Source organism: Tauraco erythrolophus, chromosome 27 (genome assembly GCF_009769465.1).
Source record: "Tauraco erythrolophus isolate bTauEry1 chromosome 27, bTauEry1.pri, whole genome shotgun sequence".
Classification (NCBI taxonomy): Eukaryota; Metazoa; Chordata; class Aves; order Musophagiformes; family Musophagidae; genus Tauraco; species Tauraco erythrolophus.
Window position 1 is genome coordinate 5079092 of NC_141491.1, and position 24139 is coordinate 5103230.

At 49.6% G+C, this 24139-nt stretch overlaps 1 protein-coding gene across 1 annotated transcript; it reads right to left on the minus strand.

The window, feature by feature from the left end:
* Positions 1–1519: 1519 nt before the first annotated feature.
* Positions 1520–23554, minus strand: C27H6orf89 (chromosome 27 C6orf89 homolog). Its single transcript, XM_086627206.1, has 7 exons — positions 23350–23554; positions 21927–22092; positions 9161–9315; positions 8709–8830; positions 7333–7459; positions 6531–6654; positions 1520–6126 (listed from the first exon to the last, which is right to left on the minus strand). Exons 1-7 carry the CDS (start codon positions 23536–23538, stop codon positions 6041–6043), a joined length of 969 nt encoding a protein of 322 aa, XP_086483332.1. The 5' UTR covers positions 23539–23554; the 3' UTR covers positions 1520–6040.
* Between the last annotated feature and the right edge of the window lie 585 nt (positions 23555–24139).

Genomic DNA, 24139 nt, shown 5'->3' on the forward strand with positions numbered 1-24139 from the left:
GGAGCCCGTCTGGCAGAGCCCCTCCAGCCTCTTCCTCCCCATCTGCGATTGTGCAACCGCCCCGGCTCCGCTCCAGGAGCTGCCTTTGGGGATCGCGGGCTGTTGGGAAGGATCAGCGGGTGGGCAGCTCTGGCTAGCAGAGCCAAGCTCATCACACGCCGTCGGCTCGGCCTCTCCCCTCCCTGCTCCCCAGGCAATGCTTGGCCATTTTTCCTTTCACTTCGGACCACGCTGATCACCTCTCGTCACAATAGCTCTCCTGACGCCCCCCAAATCTCTTACCTCTGCATATTACCTTCTCCTGCGTTAGGTCCAGGGTTACGATGCTCACACCAGTCTAACAATTTCTGCCAGCGGTCTGAGGCTAACATCTCAGCGGGCTATCTTCAACTCCTCTGGTCAAACCTAAGCTTCCCACTTATTGCGAAGGCAAACTGCAAGCCTGGGATCTGGGTGAAGGCAAACCTGTCTCCATCATGAGACACCTCAAAAGCTCTGCTGCTGCATTTCCAGAGACCTGGAGGAACAGCTAGAAAGGATCAACACTGGCTCCAACCCCTTGGCCTGGCTCAGGAGGAAGGAGGCAGTGCTGAGAAGACCCCAACGCACATACTGGTCTCCACCAACTGAGATGTGGAGACGAAGGGCCAAGCTCTGCGAAGCCCCTGGTACTCCAGCATCCTGACTAAGCCTTGTAGGAGATAACACAGCAACAAGGGTTAAGGAAAACGGGACACATGGTGCTCATCGGGAAGAGAAAACAGCCCTGGAGGAGTCACAACCAGGGCACGTGCTCACGGGGAAGCACAAGTAACAGCTGACGCGTTGGGCAAGGGCAGGCGCGGCAGCTGGCGAAGGGGATGCGGGGCCGTTTCTCAGCTCCCCAACCTGCCCCGACAGCTCTTGCTGGAGCCAACGTCCGGAGCCAACGTCTGAAGCATCGAGATGAACAGCGTGAGGTCCAAGCCCCACCCTGGAGCTGATGAGCTCCCGTCCAGCCGGCATTAGGTCAGCGCTGGAGGAATGCAGCTTTCCTTCTGCTCGCTGCAGGGAGAAGCTCGTCCATCCCACCAACCGCCTCGGCACGGGAGACGGGAGCCGCACGTGGCACCTGACGGGGTGTGCAGGGTCTGGCCCAGGGCCCGTGGGCTCCACGAAGGCACAACTGGGCACTGCAGAGGCAAAGGGGCCCGGTTTGCTACTGACTCACGTCTTGAGGGTCTTCAGCGTGGCTTCTCCGCGGGCTAACGAGGATAACGCATCGGCCTGGCAGGAGCTGGATCCTTCTCTCCTCCACTTGCCTGTTTTTATGAACTCTGGAGGAGCTTATCGTCTGCTACCCTTCGAGGTTTGGCTGAAATAAGCTGAATTGTGAAGGAAGGACGGGGATTGTTATTAGGAGAAAGGAGGGACAGGCTGAGCTGTTGCATCAACTTTGTTTAGGGAACCAGGCTAAAACCGACAAAACATATTCCAAAGTGCTTCTTTTGACATTTTCCAAACAAAAGTGTTCCGACTTTTCACTTAAAACAACGTTTCCACCTAGGAAAAAGTGCCCTAAAAAGGGTTAAATAGCCCCTGCATGGCAGACATGCAACATGAAAGGAAAATATATCAGGAAAGGGGAAAAGGTGCATTAACACTTGTATTTCATTGCAAAAAGTAAAAACTTTTTTTTATTCTTACATACAAATCTCATTTATTTACACACTTTACAGGCTTTTTCCAAGTATTTACAAAGTTTGCAATATATTAAATTATGACCATCCATAAAATTCTGCATTAAGTGCATATTTACATTCTTTTTTTTTTTTTTCAATCCACCACTGAATTTATAGTGTTCAGCATTGAAACAGTCTTTATGCATATATAACTTTACTTCCCAGCACCCCTGAGCCTTTATAACGCGCCTCCCGTCCCCGTGGAAAAAGAGATAATGCTAAAAATAAATCACTTGTCATTTGTTTGAATCTCCAAAGCAAAGGGGAAGTCCAGCATCTCCCTCATTTCACTTGGCAGGACAGTAAATCTGTGCTTTACAAGGAGCTTCCTGAAGAGGAGAATATATAGTTCCACATATAAAATTTACGAAGAGGAGAAAGTTTGGTTTGCAGGAAGCAAAAGCTCCTCGCGCACCCATCGCAAATCCCACCAAAACGGGCTCATCCCAGAAAGTGGAGGGTTGCCTTGGGGGCCACGGGGCTGAACGTGGGTCGCTGAGCCTGGGACTGGGGGGGAGTCCTGCAAACTTCACTCCCCGGAGCAGCGTTACTGACGCAAACATGGGGGTTTAAAGGCAGCAGGGTCGCCGTTCCGAGATGCTGGAGTTTGTAGAGCTCACATCTCTTGGAAGGAGACGCTCTCCTGCTCCTCACCTCCTGTGGCTCAGGGTGTCCCCACGCTGCGCGCGGGACTTGCTGCAAAAGGACACGCGAGGCTTGCTGCTAGAAAGCCGGGGAGGCCAGCCACGAGAGAAGGGAGGTGCTTTGATCCAGCCCAGTAAAACCAGCTTCTCTGCCAGACCATTACAGCAAGAAGACTGGCGGGAGAAGCTGAAGGTCTGAGACTCCTGGGAAATCCAACCCTAGAAAGCTCTCCAGAGCGTTGCAAAGGGAGTCCGAGGCTGGGATCTGTAGAGCTGATTTGGGGGAATTCATGTGTGCAATGCCAGTGAGGAGAGGAAAAAAGAAAAAAGAAAGAAAAAAAAAAAATCAATAGAAACTGGCAGCTTGGCTCCCACAGGGGATGCTGATTTCCTGGTACTGAAGTAAATAATAATACTCTTTTCTCCTCCTCTCAGCTACCCTGAGTTCAGGGCTGACTGAGAGCAACGGTCAATGACCTCTGCTTTTGGAAACCAGCTTTAAGCCACAATCCTCCTGCCCAGCTGACGGGTGACAGACCACCTTTTGAGTGTGACAAGCAGTGAAATGACCCCTCTGCATCTCTGCCCACTGGGCTCTCAGGTGGCATTGATTTCTGTGCCTGGCTGGTCTGATTTCAGAGCCGTTTTGCAGCCTCTGGGATGTCGAGCGAGGAGTCCATCTCCCAGCTCGCAGGTAAAGAGCTCTGAAACACTCAAATCGATTTTAAACAGCCACATTCCCCCCAATTCAGCCTCAGCAGATCACCAGGAGCCACCAGGGTCTCTAGGGAAGCCACAGCCTCCTGCAGCCTTTGCAAAGGCTCTGTGAAGCCCTGAGGAGGAGCCCCAGATGAGGAAGATGACCGGAGCTTGCTTGCAGCCATTTGGTAAAGGTGTCAACACCTCCTTTTGTCCATCTTAGTTTTGCCACCTTGGCCTCACCTCCAACTTTTCCAGCCCGGCTCCCTGCCCGCGCTGCGCCGCGGAAGGCGTGAGCACTACTTCTCTGGCAGCGGAGGACAGGAGCTGCTCTAGAAGCCGTGCTACAGACTGGGGCTCTGCGCTCGACAGCACCTCGGGCCAGAACCGGCTCTTTATCAGCAGAATTGCCCTCCTGTTTTAGTTTAGCAGCTAATTCCTTACAGCTTTTGGAAGAGAAAGAGAAAATATACTGGAAGTTTAAAAACAAATGATGTAAACTCCAAAGGGAGCAAGGCTGGGACATATGCAATGTATCGCCTAGACACAGATCTGGAAACTTATGCAGAGACCATAAAGTGCACTTGGAAAGCTGATCTGCAAACGGTCCAGATTCACCATCTTCTGTCCAACCAGCTGCAACTCTTTGAGGAGAGGAGAAGCAATGTGTGAGAGCACTTTGGCTAAACAGGCACAAACCTGCCCTAGAGCCCCCCCTTTCCCCCCCAAGTCTAAACAGCAACTGTAAATAGATCCATTTTCTCTGCTTCTTCCCAAAGGAGCCAGGCAGCCACAGCGGCTTAAGCGCGACTCACCAAGCACAGGCATTTCACAGACACTTCGGAATTGTCTCCGCAGCTCTTTGAGTTACATTCAAGGACACTTGGAAGTAACAGCATCACCAAACCACCTGTGACCTCAGCAGTATGGGTCCGGCAGGTTCTCTCCCCGTGCACCTCTAAACAAACGCTTTACAGGAATGGATCAGGTACAAAACCAGTAAGAGGTGAAGTAACCCTTGTCAGCCTTTGAATTTGACTTGAGAAGCTGCCAAAGTGTAAACAGCAACAGTCACTAACGAGGCCCTAATTCTGCCATCACCAAACTCCCGAATTTCCATGAACTAAGACCCAGGCTTGAAGAGGAGAGAGGGGTGGTGTGTGTGTGTCTTGGCATGTACAAGATTGCATGTAGCGTCACAAGTGTAAAACGCACCCCGAGCACTAACAGTACTAACAGAAGTCTTACTAATCCACTTCCCTTTAACATTTTGCTACAAATTAAATTAGTCCTTTTCTGTCCTGAGAGAGTCAGGCTCTCCCTTCCTTTGGTTCTACTAGATCTGGTACGTGTTGGTCCAGTGTCAAGGGCCATGCACACAGACTGACACGGGTGCTGAGGTTGTTCTTACGTGTTTACAGGAGAAAAAGTAAGGGTTATGCATAGAAATGTTTGTAGTGTCAAGGCCTCAGACTAAATTCTTTGGAGCAGGAACTGTCCTCTGTCTTATCCTTGTACAGGAGCCAGATGTGGTCATCCCACTTGGCAGCTTTTGTCAGACCCTTGTAATATCAGTACGATGTTTGCTCCCATTCTCCTGGTCTTGCTCAAAACCAAAGGCTGGACAGACATTTTCCAATCTGTCATTTTACGCATATCTAAAATATTTACAGAGGAAAAGGTTCTTGCTCCTGAGAACACAGTTGACTCGCTTTCAAACAAAACCCCTCCCAATTCCATATTAACAAGTGTGAGAGTATGTCCTGAACCACGGCCCTGGCCCATGAGTTCAGCCTAACACATCTGTAAATGATCTTCAACAGCAGGATCAGACCCAAAGGATCAGATTTGGAAGAGACTGCAGCATCCACAGCCTGCAAACACTGAAACCGAGCCTCTCTCAGGGCATTGGATAAAGCAGTGCTCAAGCAACAGGAAGCATGTGAAGGCAGCTTGGAAAGGACTTGGGAAAAACCAACGTTCGTTCTGAAAACAGAGTCCCAGGTCTGGAAGGAGTCAATGCAAAAAAATGCCAGGGACGAGGAAGCTTTCAGGTGCTCCCGTAGGGCCCTGGGCTGGGAACACACGCAGCACCTCTCAAAGCAAGGAGCCGACAAAAACGGTTTGTACAGAGTCACTCTACACCCAGCCCCGTCTCCGTCCAGAACCACTGCACTCAGCACCATCACCACGAAAACTTGCATTGGTATTTTTGTAGGAAAGAAGGTGGAGGCAATAAAAAAAAAAAAAAAGCACAGTTACTATTTGACTCACTCACAACCTGCTGACAGAGAACCGCAGAAGAGTGATCACAAGACACAAGGAAGAGGCCTGAACAGATTCTTTTGGTACAACAGTGACGCAGTGGGTGAAGGTCTCTGCCCCGAGGCTGCAAGGCTCATCCCAGCCCTGGAGCACGGCGCTGAGACTGGCTTTGCAGGGCACACTGCTGAGGCACGGAGCTACGTACGTGATGGAGGGATGGGGTGGAGTTGAGATGGGGTGGAGTTGGGACACATCACCAATTCATTCCCTTTATAGAGCTGGCCTGACAAGACCGGCTCAAAGCTTCCTCCTCAGGAGGAATGTACACGGAAATGTCACACACCCCCTCCACTCCCAAACCCCCCAGGAAGTTTCAGAAGTGCCATAATCCACAAAGGACACAAGGTGAATCTCATCCTGAGAAATCCCTCTGTTGTTCTTGGAAAAAACCCTTTGCTGCACACCCAGGGCTTACCTGAGGGGTCAGGGAAGGTCATAAATAGCTTGAGCTTCTCCCAAAATACATTTGAGGAAAGGCAAAGAATTACCTCAAGGGTCAGGAAAACAGTCATTTTTAAACACTGTAAACATGCAGGGTGGCAAAGCTGCCTGCCCCAGTTGCCCCAGCTCTATCGCTTTCAAGACGCTGTCTTGGCTTCGAAGCTGAAAGTCTTGTCCTGGAAACAGCTCTGTTTTCCCACCCCGCTGTCCTTAGCTAGCAGCTCCATCACAAACAACCGCCGGCTCTGTCCCTTTGGCCATGAAGCTCATCGTCCAGTAATCTGCGCTGGCATAACCTTTGGAGATGCAACAGAGGCCACATTAGATGAATCCATGTTTAATGACTGCTCACGTTTCCCGGGAAGTGATGGGGGTATGCAGAAGTTCTTTGGAAAGACACTGCCCTCAATGAATGACACGCTGGGGTTGTAACACCTGGCAGAGCATCGTGTCCTGTGCAGCCCATACCGCTCAGTTTTTACCCTGAGCATCTCACAGTGTCCTGTTTGTGTTCCAGGCCACAAACTCCCAGTCCAGAACCATCACTCCTCTGTACTGCTACAAGCAGGCACACACCAGTTTGGAGGTGGTAATGGCACACTCCTCCTTCTCAGGTGTCAGACAGAAAGACCGAGCTGGAAGCAGTCTCCTGACTCCCAGGGATCTCCCAGACCCTGCATGCTACAGCACCGGTACTCACCCAAATCTCCAGCTTCCAGCTCCACCTTGAACATCTCACAGTGTCCTCTGCACTCGTCCAGAGGTACAACAGTCAGGGTGAGGTGTCCACTGCCAACAGCAAAGAGGCTGTGCAAACTGTAGCTCTAGGATGAGAGGAGAGCATTTCAAAAGCCTTGCTAGTTTTCCTTGGGTCTGTCTGATTGAACACGGGGGAAGTCTCTGCTCTGCAGCAAGGTGAGACAACACAAACCACTGGTCTGCTGCTCCCCTGAGACACCAGTAGATCACAGCTGAAGTCAGCTGCATGCAAGGGTCCTTCTCCCCTCTTCTGTCCAAGGCAACACAGGCCCTCCATGCCCACCAAGCCCACAAAAAAACGGAGGAGAAGATCAGGCTAGAAGTCTGAAGCATCTCTATTTTCAGTGATATGTCTCCGTGGCAGGAATCTCAGAATGGGTGGGACTTAATGCCAGGAACAGCTCCTAAAATGCAACTCTTCAATGAATTCTGCCCAACTGTGCACAAAAAGACCATCCCCTCACCCAGCTACAGGGCAAGGCCTGGACATAAACGTGAACAGAGCTGGGACACCACACTGGCATTTCTAACTGCCGAGGGAGATGGGTGTGGTGTACCACCTGCACAGCTTCTGGGTGGTACAGCAACCTTGAGATGCCACGTTATGCAGGGATGGACAGAACTAAACCCTTCCTGTCAGGATTGTATCAGCTGAAAACGTCCTGCAAATCCCCCAAATACTTGGAGCTTCTGGAGGACAACTCACAGACAGGGAGATGTCGTCTCTGGGATGAGTTTCTCACCTTATTCCCCAAATCTGGATGGCGGATGAGGAAGCAGCTCTCCAGGGACACTGTCTTGGGGAAGGACAGCAACGAGGAAGTGGGGAAAAATTCCTGCAGAATCTGAGTTTTATTCACAGATTTGTTCCTAAACAAAACAAAACAACCCATATTAAATAAATATCACATAATGGTAACGCTTGTATTTAAAAGGCTACCTCCAAGATCAAAATTCTTCACAAATATTCACGCTTGATACAACAGCCTGCTGACAGACTACTCCTAGGAGCAAAATTTAAACTCTCTGCTTCTTAACCTGTGCTCCTTCGTATCTTCCTCTTAGTACCTGCAGCAGGACCATGTGAACAGGGAACAAACATTATCAGGGATGCCTACACTTAATTTCCCTCCCTTCTTCTCTTAAGATGATCCGAGACATTGATCAGGTCCACCAGTTACAGCTGCAGAGAGGTGGCATTGTACAGAACCATAAGTGAAACCACTGGGCAAGGAAGGGGGAATTGAAGTCTGTTCTCTCCACCAGGGACCGTAACTGGAAGAGGCAGGGTGGGGCTTGTTATCTTCACATCTCTGTCTAGTGGCTCGACACGATTACTACTTCTGTAGCCTGATCATCTGTCCACCAGCAAGAAGATCCCACCTAAACATTAGCCAAAGCCCAGACTCCACCCTGCCCTTCTCCAAGTCTACTTGGACACTGCTCCTTTGCGCGTACCAACGTGCCAGGGAGCCTGGTCCACACCAGGTGGCACCTTCCCACGTTACTTGTCACTCTTCTCCACATGAAAAGACTTGGTGAACACACTGGGCTGGCTCCGTGACCTTAGAGAGCTCCGAGTTGTTCAAATGTCTTGCAGCCATGCTAAAGGCTTTAGCACAGTTAGAGGGCCAGGATTAGGGTAGGTCATTTTTCCTGCAGGACCAGACACGAACTGCAGGATCTCTTGGCTTTCTGTTAACTCACAGTGTTTTGTGAAAGTCATGGCACCTCCTCTCAGTCAACACTAATGGCAGGGGATTTCCACTGAGCAGACAGAGGGGATTAGAAACAAACCAGTTGCCTCAGGTGATCAGACCACAGCCCAGATAATCAACGTATGGCCTCAAGAACAGGACTGAGCAATCACTGAGACATTTTTGTCTTGCAAGGCGAGCAATAAGTGAAGCCCCATCCACAACACTTCATTTTCAGAGAAGTCTTCTGCTTGGATCAAATCAGTGCAGCAGGCAGACAGAAGCCTGTAACTCACTGCTGTTCCCCTTCCCTCCAATTAAAGTGCAACCTGCAAGCTCCTGGTAATGCACGCTGGCAAAAAGCCTGGGCACCCCTGCAGAAGGGATGTATACATCTGTCACACGTTTTGTCTTTGACTCACCAGGGAAAGAAAAATGGGCAGCTCCATAATTCAGCTGAATTTTCTTCTATTATAACCTCTGCCAGGTCTGGATCCTGAGACTGAAAATGCTTCAGTTCTTCATAGGAGAGACGCTGCCCTGTCTTGAAGGACACAAAACAAAGATAAAAGCTGTGCACCTGGGGTTCTTCCCCTCTCCTATTTCCATCCCGCCAAAGAACATCCAAAACTAACAGCCATCTAGATTGCTAAGCCTCCAACCATAATCATAATTAATCAGAGGAACAACTTGCTAAAGATGCAGTGAGCTCCTCAGCCCCTGACATCCTTAAACTGGAGCTAAATGTCTTCTTAGATATGGTCTACCTCATTCAGCAGTTTGAGTTGGTGGTTAAAATACTGGGCAGGGGTCTTTGGCTGGTGCTATTCAAGAGTTTGGACTAATTACCCAGCCTTACGTATCCATGCATTACCTTGATCAGGAAAGGCTGAGACCTCTGGAGCTTTTCTGATAGTTCTTCAAAGTCTGTCACTATCTGAAGGCTTTTCACAGCAGAACAGACTGTGCAGTTTGCAGGAAGCGTAGAAGTGTTCTGTCTGCAACCTGCTGCCCACCAGTCCTGGCATTCTTGGGAGGAAACAAGAGAAACGTGTTTAATAAGATGAAAAATGAAATGGAGAGGAGACAGACTCGATGATAAACTCATTATCCCTAACACGAAACACTGAGATTTCTTATAGCTTCTGATGGCTGTAAGTTACTCGAAAAGAGCAAGCTTCCCCAGGGCAGGGAGCTCATCAGAGAATGTTCCAGCACAGGTTGAAGATTTTGGAGATATGGCTCAGGGTTTTGAGAAACAGGAGAGCTTTATGAAAATTCCACTTCTTTATATATATATGAGGCATACAGGCTAAGTTACCCTTCCATTATCAACAGAAGGATGGCAACCACCACATATAGTGCAATTAAACTCAAACAACTCCATGAGCGAAAGAGCAATCCCAACACGTTATCAAGGAGTCAGAAGACAAAAAAAACCCAAAAACAAACAGGTTGAAAAGAGTAACTCTAACATGGTTAGCACTGGTGCCACGAACCCTGCTAAGACACCTCTGAAATCACTACCCTCTCCTTTACCTCTGTGTTAATTAAGAAATACTCTGTCCCAGGTAAAGTTTGCCCAGTCTCTGATGTGCAGAAGATGCTGGGGAATGCTGAATTTCACCAAGATGTGCTGCTGCTGTTTTCGTTCATCCCATGCATTGACTTGAAGATGAAACGGGGAGAAAAGTCCCAGCATGAGGAAGCCCTGGACCACAGCTATATCTGTTTTAAATTCCAGAAACTGTCTTCACACCACAATGGGCTGAACTGGCCTACAATGAACACTGTGTATGTTTACATCTTCAAAAATTCAATTTATATAGAATCATAGAATCACAGAATGGTTAGGGTTGGAAGGGACCTCAAAGATCATCTAGTTCCAACCCCCCTGCCATGGGCAGGGACACCCTCCACTACCCCAGGTTGCCCAACGCCTCATCCAACCTGGCCTTGAACACTTCCAGGGATGGGGCAGCCACAGCTTCTCTGGGCAACCTGTGCCAGTGCTTCACCACCCGCAGAGTGAAAAATTTCTTCCTTAGATCTAATGTAAATCTCCCCTCTTTCAGTTTAAAGCCATTGCCCCTTGTCCTGTCACTACATGCCCTTGTAAAAAGTCCCTCTCCAAATATGGGAAACCATTACGGGAAGTAATGGGAAATTATGGGAAAAATATGGGAAACCATTATTCCAATATGGGAAACCATTACTTGATGCCTATATCCCGCCTCCCTCGTCCAACTTAACAGCCCTCCCAGCACAAAAAGGTAAGTAACCATTAAGAGAAGGGACCTGTTACAGCTCTGAATGCCCCGTGAATTCCTGTGCTAAAGGATCTGCAGGAGCAGCTGCCACACTCGGAGGACGCGGCTCTCATTTCCTGGCAGTGACAGCCCTGGCTCTGCAGCCTTAATCCGACAGCGAGATGTTGAACCCAGGCAGTGGCAGCAAACCTGGCGTGTCAGGGAGGGTTAGGAAAACCCAAGGCTCCGGACACACCTCCCATGAAACATCCAGAGATCCGTCCTCACGACAGGCCCACCCGCCCGGCTGGTGCCAGCACATGTCAGAACAGCTCATGTCTCCTGGACGTTGCTGCAGGCCACCCACTCGGGAAACGGAGTGGATGGGAGAGGGGAGAAGGAAGAGGCAGAGAAACTTGTCTGAAAAATAAAACTGGGAAATAAAGATGAACAGCAGCTTTTCGGGGGGGGGGGAACCTGCACGACGCAGCCTGCCTGTTACTGCCATCGTGGTTTCCAGCCACGCTCCCGCTCCTGCACATGGCTCATAACTGATGAGCAGCACCTAATAGGAAAGCTCTTGTTTTATTTTTCCCTCTGACATCTGCAACAGACAAGGAAGAATGATATAGAGTGTTTAGGTTCACTGGGACATAACAAGGAGCAGACTGGGATTCATTTTGCTTTTTTTTCCCTCTCTAAATATCTCCAGTCAACTCCCAAATGCTGCTTTTCCCACCCTACCGCTGGGATACAAACTGAAAGGGACTGGGATGTAATTCCTAGTCTTTCTGGAAGACATGTCTACACTACTTTCAGGGAAAGGGGGTGAAAAGGTAAAACAAAGTGTAAAATCCTTATTGCAAACAGAAGTCCCACTCCCATGAGAAACTGCTCTAACGTACTTTCCCTCCCTGCTCACAAGAGAAAAAAGAAAATCTTTGTTCCACTGCCTGTAGAAAGCTTCAATTTTACAACAACAAAAAAACCTCAACTCACAAAAAACAGCTGGTCAGTGACAGGAAACAAAAGGCTGAAAGATCTCATCAGAGGAAGGGCAGTCACCATGAAGAGAAGAAGAAAACATCTCTTATGGTCTCTCATCACGCAGGGAGTAGCAATACTGCCATTTCTTTCTGGGGAAAACTTAGAAACCTCATCCCAGAGCTCTAAGCACAGTTATCCCAAAATTTTCTCTCCAGGATCAGGGCAGTATCCCGCCTAACGGGATGCTAATCAGCTTGACAGTGTAGAGCTTGATTCCCCTTTTGAGCTGGGCTGGGATATTTGCATTCTCAATTGCTCGATTCAGGAGGTTGTTTCTTTTCCCCATGAATAACCCAAGCGGAGCACGGGTGAGACGCATTTCAAATGCCGCAAGTGGGGTTGTGGGATTTTTTTTTTTTTTTTTTTTTTTGGTAATTAATCTTTTCGATTTATTGTTGAGGGTGTTAGTCTGTGCACCAGCACGCGTGTGACTGGCATGACAAGTACGGGCAGCGGGAAGCGCCCGCTCTTCCCAGGGAGGGAGGGAGACGAGACGGCACGCAGAGGAGAGGGCATGCAACTGCACACCGGGACGGAGCAGGAGTTCCACCAAGGATGCTTATTCTCTCCCAATTCCCCTCCCTGCATTCCTTTCACATTATCACCCTGCCCAGACACCCGGGGGGATTATCTGGGTTTAAGCCGAGCGTGCTGTCTGTGCTCACGCACAGTCTGCTCGGAGATTGAAGAGGAAGATCATAGAATCATAGAATGGTTAGGGCTGGAAGGGACCTTCAAAGGTCATCTAGTCCAACCCCCCTGCAAGGAACAGGGATATCTCCAACTAGATCAGGTTGCTCAGGGCCTCATCCAACCGGGCCTTGAACGTCTCCAGGGATGGAGCATCCACCACCTCTCTGGGCAACCTGTTCCAGTGTTCTACAACTCTCATGGTAAAAAATTTTTTCCTAATATCCAACCTGAATCTACCTCCCTCTATTTTAAAACCATTACCCCTTGTCCTATCACAACTGGCCCTCCTGAACAGCCTCTCCCCATCTTTCTTGTAGGCCCCCTTGAGGTACTGGAAGACCGCTATAAGGTCACCCCGGAGCCTCCTCTTCTCCAGGCTGAGAAGATGCGCTCTTCATCTCAGTGCAAGCTCTCCCAATGGTCCCATCCGCTCACGTTCAGACGTCGAGGTGCTGGGTGTGTGCAGTTATCCCTGTGGGGCCTGAGTGCAGGAAAGCAGCTGTAGTATCGACACGTACAACTACGGGAGCGGGGGCCAGTCCCAACCCACCTCTCCTCCACGCTTGAGCTTTTCTCACCCCTCTTTGAGGAGCAGCCTTCAGTTTAAGCAGAACCTCAGCTCCCCATCGGTCATACCCACTTAATATTTACTTTTATGCTTTATTAGCTCTCCAGAACAAGAGCTGTCTCCTCCTTTGTGTCAGGACAACTCCTAGCAGAGCCAGGGCTGGGGACTTCCAGCTGCTAACAGCACAGATGAAGAGATAACAACTTTCCTTAAAACACAGCTATGATTAATGCTAGAAGGAGTTTATGACTGTACTTTCCACTATGCAGAAAAATAATTTTCAACTTACAATCAATTTAAAATGAGTACCCCGCCCTTCTTGGCCATTTTCACAGAGGATCTCCCAAGTTTTTGGCTGTCCCCAGACCTACAGAGGGGTGTGTGCACACAACCCCAGAGATGCTGGGTGTGGACGATCAGATTGGACGCTAAGAGGTTACTGAGAAGACCTGGCCATGCTTCTGCCCGTTGCAGAAAAGCAATAAAATTTATGGAAACTTGCCCACAGGGATCTGAGAGCAGGATCTCAGCAACAGCCCTGGTCTCTTTAGCGACCGTACGGAGGACAAAATTATCAGTCTGCCACTGCAGCAGGTTCAAAGGGAAGCCCAGCAGCAGGAGGACCTTTTGCTCCAGGAAGACACATGGAGCCACTGCTCCTGACCCTAAAATAAAGCATTGGAAGCATAAAGCCTCCTGCATGTAGAACTGGGGGTGCTGAGACAGCTCACTGGCTCCCCACCACGCTGGTTCTCTCCCCAGCACTCACGACTGCAAGGCTGAAGAAGTCTCCAGCAGGCAAGCGACAGCTAGGTCTGCACAGAAAAGTCTGGTCCAAAGGAAGGACTCCCCCAGGAATCCACAATCCTCTCAGGTCTTCTGTCCTTACAGTTTGTTGCTACCACCACCCGCGATAACTCGAAGCAAGCTCCCCAGAGTGCTGCCTAATGCACTAAGCAGCTCCACAATCCACAAAGGTTGGTTCCAAATCCCCGATTCCTCTTTTCTGAGGATGCTGCTATTCCCCAGTCCCACTACGTACCTCACTAAGGATCAGTGCTAGGAGCAGTCAAGCAACTTCAGCAAGCCTAGGATGAACTCAGGGCTCTCAAGAAAGACTGGCCTGTGCATTGAATATTCATGAGACATTTCTCTGTCCTTTCTCTTAATCCCATTGTACAAACCTGGCTGCAAAGGTTCGTTAACACCCACAGCACCTTTGGACTGTCCCTCGCAGGATCCAACATACCATCAAGAACTACAAAGATACCTGTAATCAGGGTAGGTGAGCAGGGAAACCTCAGGGCTCTCAAAAAGCATGGCCTATTCAAACTCTGTAAGCTCAAGATGGTGGTGGACTCACCCGGGTGCATCCACCCAGTGACTCATTTACAGCACTGCACTGGCAGCCACAACCTTGCTCCTACGTGCTAGATCCAACAACGAGAAGATGCTGATCTTCACTTCTACAGTGCCTCCCCACAGCCACACATTTCTAAAAGTCAGGGAATTTTTCAAAGTGGATCTGAAGAGACCCTTCTAAGGATGGGATTAAGACCTCAGCCTACCCTCTGCTGCCTGTGACCCTACTTCCTCCTCGGCCAAAGGGGCCCTTTACAGACACGTATCTGACAGCCCGTGGGATATGTACCTCCTCCACTCATTTTCCCAGCAAAGGCCCAACTACAAGCTGGTTCCTACAGCTGACATAGGGCAGAGCTTTTAAAAAGACATTCGATCCCAGCTGTAAGATTCCCAGTGATGAAGGGGCCACAAGACCCTCAGTGCTCTGTCGTTACGATCACCACAGAAGGGCTGCAGCTCTCTCTCCAGTTGGAAATACCTAGCTTCCAGATGCCGGATTTTACAGTGCTGTTTCCCATTATTTGAAGGACGGGGATTTGCAAGGTCTAGCCCTTAACCTTAAAGTCAAGTTGCGGCTCATAACCTACTGTTATTGCTTTGACAGCCAAAGAACACGCAGGCCAGGTTGTTCTTGCTCCTAAGATACAACTAGCCACTCGCCACATTGGGACCACTGATTACAGCCACTATGCTCCTCAAGTCAACAGCTTGTTACTTGTGCTATGTCATTGCAGCAGGATACACCATGTGCTTATCACCGTGCCCCCTTTCTCAGACCTTACAGAAAGGTAAAACAGTATTTTAAAAACTCAACGCAATTTGCAGACATCAGTTCACGATCACAGCCTATGACACGAGAACATCTCACCGTTCTTACTCCACAGATACAGAAACGAAGAGCTCTGTAGTGACTGTGTGGCACAGTTCAGAGGAGACATTTGGAGCACTTTGTTGCAAAAGCAACAATTCCCAAGTTCCATCTTGCTGCAACTTTTCACTAGGCTAAAAATTCAGTTGATCATTTATAGTGTCATGTCAAAGTCAGGCTAAACTGATGGGTTCTTGAGTAAGTCTGGCAGGAATCCTAAGAAGTGCTTATTAATTACAGTGTGGAAATCCTCATTAAGGAATGCACCACAGTGGGGTTTTAAATATACACTACAAAGAGGGTCCCTGCTCAGCGCAAGATCCTCATCTCTTTCTCATATTGAACTTTTTTGTAGCTCTGAGTATATTGGAAATATTTATGCCAGGAGAAGAAAGTACCTCCCGGTTTGGTTCAGAGCGTCTTTAGGAAGAGTTAGCAACAAAATAACAGCTACAAATAAACCCATCAAGAAACCCTTATTTTTGTTCTGGGGAAAAAGTCAACAGCTCGCAGGACTACTCACTCATTTCACTAATGGATAACGGCTGGTCGAACAACCCCAGGATGATTAGTCAATCTCTAGCAAAGCACAAAAATGACTTTGATCCAGCGAGACATTGTGAAATCCAGTCTGCTCAGCCTAGCCCAAGAGGAACTCACGGTCCACTGGGGTGAAAGAGCGTTATTTCCAGGAGAAATCTGCACCTACCAATCTGGAAAACCGAAGGCAGGGACCGAGCTGTCAGGAAAGCCTCGGAAGTCCACTCCAGCCTGCACCTCGGGCTGTGCACCCCAGAAGGCAGCCTGTGCTGCTCTGGCAGCGCCTGCGTGAGCAACCTGGCTCGGAGGAACGGCACGCTTTCGAAGCCAGTCCCTCCCAGTTGCTGTCACCTGCCTGACAGCGGCTTCAGTCTGGAAGAGGTTTGACGTGCCTGTGTCACCAGTGCAAACGGGGCTCTGCTGGGCCACAGGCCGTGTACGGCACACTCGCTCTCTTTCCCGGGAAGCAAACCCAAAGCGAGAATTCACTTGCTCTGCAAATGAGGAAACAAGAAATTTGGGAGGCAGCAAAACAGAGAAGCAAAAGGAAGAGTTTTTTCGTGTTCCGGATTACCACAATGATTTGGAGTTAGTTTACTGTCAGCAAATCCAAATAAACAGTCCACTGGCTGAACAAAGGCCAAAGTAAAGCAGTATATGCACACAGCTTGGCACCGCCCTGCACTGCAGAGTCAGCCTTTTCTCTCCCCTTTGAACGAGCCAGCACACGTGTCTGTTGGTCACTCTCAGGTTATATTATAAAAGGGTTGATTTACACACACACACAAAAATCAGACAAACTGGCAGCTGTATGAGGATGGGAGGGAGCCCTGCACAGTGCTCACACTCACATCACACTCACATACCCCTCAAAACCCTCCAGCCCCCAGACGGGGTGCACGAGAACAGGCACAAACGCACAAGCAAACCAGCTTGACTTTGCTTAGGGAAAAAACAGTATGATCTTTCGTGAGCAAGGGGAGAGGGCAGTGCTGAAGGCAGCAAGAAGTTAGAAATCAGACCCTTTCACTCAGAGCAGGCCCGTACATCACCGAACTCAGCGGGTCAGACACAGCGTGGGCTGTGAAACCCGAGGGAAAGGCTGGCTGAATACCTGGGTGCTCAGCTCACGTCGAGCTTGGGAAGCAGAAAGTGCACCCTCGTGCAAGACAGGCGTGCTGGATGCTCCCTTTCTGAGAGCAGCGCCAAGGAGAAACACACTTTGGGGATACAGTAAGAGGGGAGGAGAGGAGTATGAGAAATGGAGAGAAACATGATGGCAGCTGACCCATCGCAGGCTGCCTGCAAAGGGTTAAGATCAGAAAGAAGCCAGGACCTGGCCAGGCGCCAAGGCAGCTCCTCCAGCTAAATGGAAGGTGGCCAGGCAAGAGGCAGAGGCTGCTGTCCTCTCCCAGTAACCCAGCCTGCTGTGACCCATCCCCACAAAGGGCTGTCAGAGGCACCCAGCAGCTCCCAGGACGTGACAGCGACAGGCCGTTTACCAGGTGTTGCTTAAACACAGCTCCTCCAGCCGGGTTCCCTTCTCCAAAACAGATGATGTATAAAGCCCATAAACGTGATTTTAGCCCTACTGGTCTAGGCAAAAAGGAGTATTTAACACCAGAGTCTTCTCTGAGCTGGGGGTAACTTGCACAGGATCCATTTTCCAACATTTCCCTGATTTTAGGGGTGCTGAGCAGCTACTGATGCAGTTGACTTTGAACCGTATAGGATGCCTATGGCCAGGACCAGGTCTCATTATTAGAAGCAAAGCTGGATTTTCCCTGAGGTCATGACAAAGCCCTGTTTATCAGCGTGACGTGCAAATTGTCGTGCCATTGGACAAGAGCCCCTCCACCACCGACCGACTGGCTCTGCTGAGCGGGGTTTTTGAGCTGCAAGGACTGAACTCACCACGGGCAGACACACAGGTCAATGTAAGAGCCACTGAACACTCTGCTCATCATGTCTTTGCCCTGTGTGCCTGGCAAGGAACAGTTATCAACCAGTTGACACCAAAATTCATACCTAGATATTAACAAAGCTATTAGGAGGTCGCACAGTCACGAAAGGAAGAACCACTGATAAACAGGTAGAGTGACCACCACAGAGGTTTTAAAACTTCTGTTAAAAATAAAAGAGAAAGCCGCTTTTCATTCGGCTCTGACTACTACAGACTTTGAGAGCTCATTCGATTACTTCCTAACGCTTGCAGGGCAGAGGGAAGTACTGGTACCCCCGCTTTGCACCAGAGAATTGAAACACAGAGGGAATGACTTGTCCACCCCAGCCTGTGTCAGAGAGGAGAAACGAATCCAGGTTACACAGGCCCTACTTCCTCCTCGGAACACCACTAAAAAGCCTTGAGTTAACCCACGAGCCCACCCGAAATCCACGGTGCTCTTTATCAGAGGTCGAGCCCAGAGGTCTGCACACCCACCACCTCCTCGGGGGCGACGCGAAGTGCTGATCCCTCCTGCTCGCAGCCGCAGGCTCCGGTGGCGAGAGGCGGCTCCCCCGGCCCGGAGCAGGGAGCGCGACCCAGCGCTGGGGCCTTCACGGGCTCCGCGTAAACACGAGCTCAGGAAGAGCAAATGCAAACCACATTTTCGCCGAGCTTCTCGCCATCCGAAAGGACCTTGGTTCCTAGCCCTGGGAAAACAGCTGAAAAAGAGGCACGGACGCCAAAGCCAAGGGTCTAAGAGTCAGCTTTGAAGAAACAAAGGGTGGGAACATTAGTTTTAATATGGGAATTGATCTGGGGGAGAAAGCCAGCAAGCAACAGAGTAGAGAGACAGGCAAAAAGGAAATTTACTTTGGACCTAATCCTACAAACTTAACGCAAGAGAGAGCTTTGTGGACACTGCTCCTCACCTCGGCCGCTCAAAGGTCCACCCACAGCCACCGACAGACAGGCAGCCCTTGTCATCCACAGCGCAGTTCCTGGGGTGGGAGGGAGGAGGATGAAGGTGGGATTGAAGGTAAGTCACCCTGAGCCGGAGGGAGAGGGGAGCAGCATCCTGCACCCCCGCTCCTCCTAAAGCCTCATCACCACTCTTTGGGCTCTGGCTCTCGAGGGGAACCAGGCATCTGAGCTCCCCTTGTTCTGCAACACAAACCTGGCTGTTCAGCCCACATCTACCGAGGGACCGGGCTGCAATCCGCAATCCCGGAGACAGGAAAGCTGCCCCAAGCAGGCTCGGGAGGCACAGCACAGCCCCAGACCACAGCCCCACGCAGCCAGGCTGCCCCTGCCTGCCCAGGTGGCTTCAGGCCCGGAGGAAGCGAACCGGACCACCCACGCACCCACGCTGGCCACGGCCGGGCTTTGTCTGCACCACGTTGGACGGCAGGGCCGGGGGACGCCTGCCAGCACTGCCGGTGGGCCAAGGCGGCCTCCAAACTGCTAACAGGTGGCTTGCAACAAGAACAGCCCGAGCTGGATTTGAACTGGTGCCCAAGCACAGAAAGCTCCAAGTTCCATCCTCAGCCCCCTCAAAATTTTCATCTACCGGGATCTACGTAGAGAAAGGAAGAGGAGTCTGTACGTCAAGTCCCTTCATCAGTGGTTTTCTCTGCTGCTCAGTCTCCTTGCACGGTGCCTTCTCCCATGCAAACATGCACCAGAGAATGCCAGACCTGCTTCCAAGACCTCCCAGCCTTATGCTCACATCGACAAACAGGATGGCAATATGAGCTTTACCCCTTCCCTTCAGCAGATCACAAGGCCAAAATTAAGGGCAAAACGTTACGTCGTGCACAAGGCAGGGTTGAAGGAGAGTTCAGGAGACCACTCAGCCCCACGCCATGAAACTCCCTCTTCCAAATCCCTGCTGGATGGCTTTACCACAATCTGCTCAGCAGCAAGCTGGGAAGTCGACACCAGTGCTGCTGGGACAGCTGGACGCTGGGACAGCTCCGATGGTCACAGCTGCCTGTCGGGAAGCCGGGACACGAGGGATTCCCGCAGGAACGCAGCCAAGGTTCAGCCTGGGTGCTGCACTCTCTCGTGCAAATAGCCGAGGTCTAGTTCATTCCTTTTGCTGAGGCAGGATTAAAGTTATCCAGCCATCCCTAGCGAATCTGTTAATTGGGACATGCTGTGGTTTCCACCACAACCTAATACTGTTGGAAAAACAGAGTGGCAACTGCCTCGTCTCCTCTGTACCTCCTTTCCTTTCCCCAGAGCTGGCTTCCTGCCCACCCTATTGCTCATCACTTCAGAAGATTTCTGGGACTCATGGAGGCATGAGGAATTTTATATGCATTTAAACCACCACCTCGCATCCTTCCTCCCCATTCATCCTTCCCTTTCCTTTTCCTCTGCTCCTTCAGATGTTTCTCCATCTCTCCCTCATTCAGCTGGTTTTCCCATCAGACTTGCTCCTGCTCTTATTTATCTTCACAGCAAGACGTTCGTGATTTCAGGCAGCCCTTGTCCTCCAAACCTTTTGTTGTCCCAAGGAACCTCCCTGGGCTCTCCCCATCCAAGGGAGCCCTGCAGCATATCAAGGAAGAGCCTGTCAACTTCCTGAACAAAATTTCACTGAACAAATACGAGCATTAAAGTTCCCATTGGTTTCCTGCTCCATGCAGAAGCAAGGGGGGTTCACTCGTGTCAACGCTGAAACGCAGTAGATAAGCAGGCTACTAATGTCAAGCGGCTATCAGAGCCATCTCTTCGCCCTTGTTTTTCCTCCCTGCAAGAGATCCCAGTGTTTAAGGAAGAAGACAAACAATGGGGGATACCCCGTCCCACCCACACAAACCCCAATCAACAGGAATCCCACGTGTCAGCGGAAGAGAGGGAGACACCCCGGGAAAACGTGGAACGGCGCTGGCATTTCAGGGCGCCCTTTTTAGCTACGGCAGGAAGGTCAGGGCCAGAACAGCCAACTCCAACACAATGAGCTGCCGAAGCTAAATATAAACCCGTCCAGGGCATGGATACAGGATTTTGTTTTTACAGTGAGCCGACAGACGATCAACACTGTGCCACATCCCTGCTCAAAATAATTCACAGCTTTATCACTGCCGACAGTCTTTGTATTTTATCAGAGAGGCAGAGCCCATGCTTACACCCATTTGCCAGTCTAAGTCAGTGGAAATGATTAACTGGGAATGAGAAAGACTCAAACTTTTCCATTTCTATTGTGCCAGTCTAGGAAAATTTATTACGTTCCTCTCCCATGATGGTACCACCTGATTAGGGAGCCACTTATCCGGCTTCCTCACACACACATTTAGAATCACAGAATCATGGAATGGTTTGGGTTGGAAGGGACCTCAAAGATCATCCAGTTCCAACCCCCCTGCCATGAGCAGGGACACCCTCCACTACACCAGGTTGCCCAAAGCCTCATCCAACCTGGCCCTGAACACTTCCAGGGATGGGGCAGCCACAGCTTCTCTGGGAAACCTGTTCCAGTGCCTCAGCACCCTCTGAGTGAAAAATTTCTTCCTTAGATCTAATCTAAATCTCCCCTCTTTCAGTTTAAAGCCATTGCTCCCTGTACTATCACTACACACCCTTGTAAAAAGCCCCTCTCCAGCTTTCCTGTAGCCCCTTTAGGTACTGAAAGCTGCTGGAAGGTGTCCCCAGAGCCTTCTCTTCTCCAGGCTGAACAGCCCCAACTCTCTCAGCCTGTCTCCAGAGCAGAGGTGCTCAAGCCCTCGCATCATCTTCGTGGCCTCCTCTGGACCCTCTCCAGCAGCTCCATGTCCTTCTTGTGCTGGGAAGGAGATCTCAGCGTTACATTAACTGCTATAAACACCGCAGCTCTCCAGCCCACAGACCTTTCCCTACACACCACTTGGCAAAATACACTTTTCCTTAAACCCAGGTCACATGTTGAGGTTTCTACGCTTTGCTCACAGATATCAAGATTTGGTTGACAAACTGTTTTTGCCTGCTTACTCAGAAAAAAAATAAAAAAAGGTGACATTTACCCAGCATAGCGCTCTCAGCATGATTCTCAGAACTGCAGAGATTTTTAGAGGAAGGGGAACTCTTGTGGAAGAAAAAACTCGAGGCGTTAAAAGCAAGGAAAAGAGAATGTGCAAGAACAAAATGATGAAGTTAGAGATAAAATATGCTTCAGCCCTCATGAATGGAAGGGAAAGCGCCCTAGCTAGAACTCAGGATGCTATTTTTAAGTACAGTGGTAGGAAAAGAGACAACCATGGTGCCATGCCAGTAACGCATCTGTCATTTGGTGCCCAGGGAGACACTCAAACGATTCACAGGGCTGGTATTTAACTTGGTATTTCTTGCTAGGCTTATGTTACAGCACAGAAACCATTTCCTTACTCTCGAGCATGTACTTCTTGGCAATAGGCAGAGAGAGCAGCCGGATGTGACCGATGAGGGAGCCCCAGGCATGGGCTCTGGAGAGTGGAGCTTCAGGAGGCAGCGGGCTGTAAGGCTGGATCACGAAGTAAACAGTCAGCAAGACCAAGCCCAGCGTAAGCAGGCCCTGCAAGAGAAAACAGGCACATAATTAGCTATACTGCAGGGAGCTGGTGTGTCTTCGGAACAGGACACACCTTCTGGCTGGTATCAAAGGGTTGTGGCTGTAAGATGAACACCCAAGTTTTCGCTGTGGCTCCTTGTTCAACTGCAATGCTATTTATGTACACAGAGTTGTCACTCGGTTTTATTGTTAGGGCTGTTTGGGGATGAAATTAAGCAGCCTTCAGACCCAAACCACACAAGTCTCTTCCTATGTTTTAGCACTGCAAATAACCCAGCACCAGAACAACGAGGATTATCTACAGATAGTTCCGATTCCTCCCTCCTAAGCAAATACAAGCTTGCACTTCTGCCATACCCCTTACACAAGGTTTTCAAGGCTTTTTGCAAACATCCGCCAAGCCTCGAAATGCTTTGGCAGAGTTGGCACCAGCTCCCTCCTCCATACCAGGATCCCAAATAAGCCTTACAGAGATGACGCATTTCTCCCCCTGGCCAAAGTCAAAGTGAATCAATAACAAAAACAAGAACAGAAGCTGAAAGTTCAAATTCCCAGTTTCCTGTTCTCCTGCCTCAGTTTACAGCTTCTTCTAGGACATGAGGAAGAAAGCTTGAATTTTTTTCTACACAGAAACTGTCATGATGACTTGTAAAGATGACACTAAAATATTACTGAACGCCAGTGGGAAGTTTTGCATCCTTGTAGCAAACATCTTGAACCCACCTAAAAACAGCATCCTTACCACACTTTGCAAAACTTTTTACAGCACCTTTCAGTAAAGGGTCTCAAAACATTTTTCTAGCATCAAGCATCATGACAAAGGGTTTATTTTATAAACTAGAAGGAGAATAAAGACAGGCAGAAGCTTATGACAGGGTCAGAAACAGAACCTGGATCTCTTCATTATTCAACTCTGAACTTTAAGTATCTCCTTCCTTCCTCACATTTGCATTGAGGGTGCTGAGATTGGGTATCTTTGCCTGAAAAATCAATCCAAGTCCCATTCTTTAATAATTTAAGGAGACGAAGCTGTTGACATGTTAAACTTTCAACACACATGAGCAATTTCAAATCTGTCAGCTGTCTTGTGTTTTCAAACCAGCTCATGGGACAATGGAAGGAATCTACGCTTCACAGCTTTTTAAATAAAGAACTCAGGAAAAATTCATCAAGAAAATGCAAAGGGAAATGAAAGGCTCAGGTGCAAAAGAAGAAATTTCAACCCTCAAACGGTCTGTGCATGCACAAAACACATCTTACCTTGTAGAGAGTCACTAAGATAGGGTACCGTGGAGGCCCCCTTTGGGGTTCGTTTCTTTCCAAGAGCTGCTTGATGAATTTCTCAATGGCTTTTTCTGACATCCCACACTGGTGGCCAGTCTGCCTCACTAGATCAATCGTCTCTGATAGCTTGTCATAAATGCTGAGCTCATTGGCCGAAAGCTCCATGGCCTCCGATGAAAAAAATCCCTGTGAAGAGATGCCGTACGTTAACAGAAAACACACTCCAGCCATCCAGCTCAACACCAGCATGTGCAGAGAGATCACAGGAACATAGAATCATGGAATGGTTTGGGTTGGAAGGGACCTCAAAGACCATCTAGTTCCAACTCCCCTGCCATGGGCAGGGACACCCTCCACTACACCAGGGTGCTCAAAGCCTCATCCAACCTGGCCTTGAACACTTCCAGGGATGGGAGGTATCCCAAGACATCGCGATGTCTACGCAAGAAGGAAGGCTTCTCTGGAGCAAACCTATTCGCAGCCGAAGGCACGGCATTCCGCTGCAGTCCTAACAGTCTCTGCTGGTCCGGTATCTCCCCGGGACTGAAAGAAGCCGTGAGATTTCCCAACAGAGAAGAACCGGCTGAGATTTGCAGCTTACGTAAATGAATAAAGCTTCCCAGAAATCAGTGAAACTCCATTTATTCATCTATTCCAAACGAATCCGTCTCACAAAGAGACTGCTCACCAAGTACAAGAGCCAGCGATACGAAGCTGATCATCACACGCAGCAGCCAAGCCAAGCTCTCCTGCCCTATAATTTCAG

Coding starts and splice junctions, on each gene's coding strand:
- C27H6orf89 (XM_086627206.1), bottom strand. CDS start 23,538: ATGGAGCTTTCGGCCAATGAGCTCAGCATTTATGACAAGCTATCAGAG. Junction 9,316..21,926: donor CAAGAAGTACATGCTCGAGA/GTAAGGAAATGG, acceptor TTTCCTCCCAAG/AATGCCAGGACTGGTGGGCA. Junction 6,655..7,332: donor ATCCAGATTTGGGGAATAAG/GTGAGAAACTCA, acceptor CTCTCATCCTAG/AGCTACAGTTTGCACAGCCT.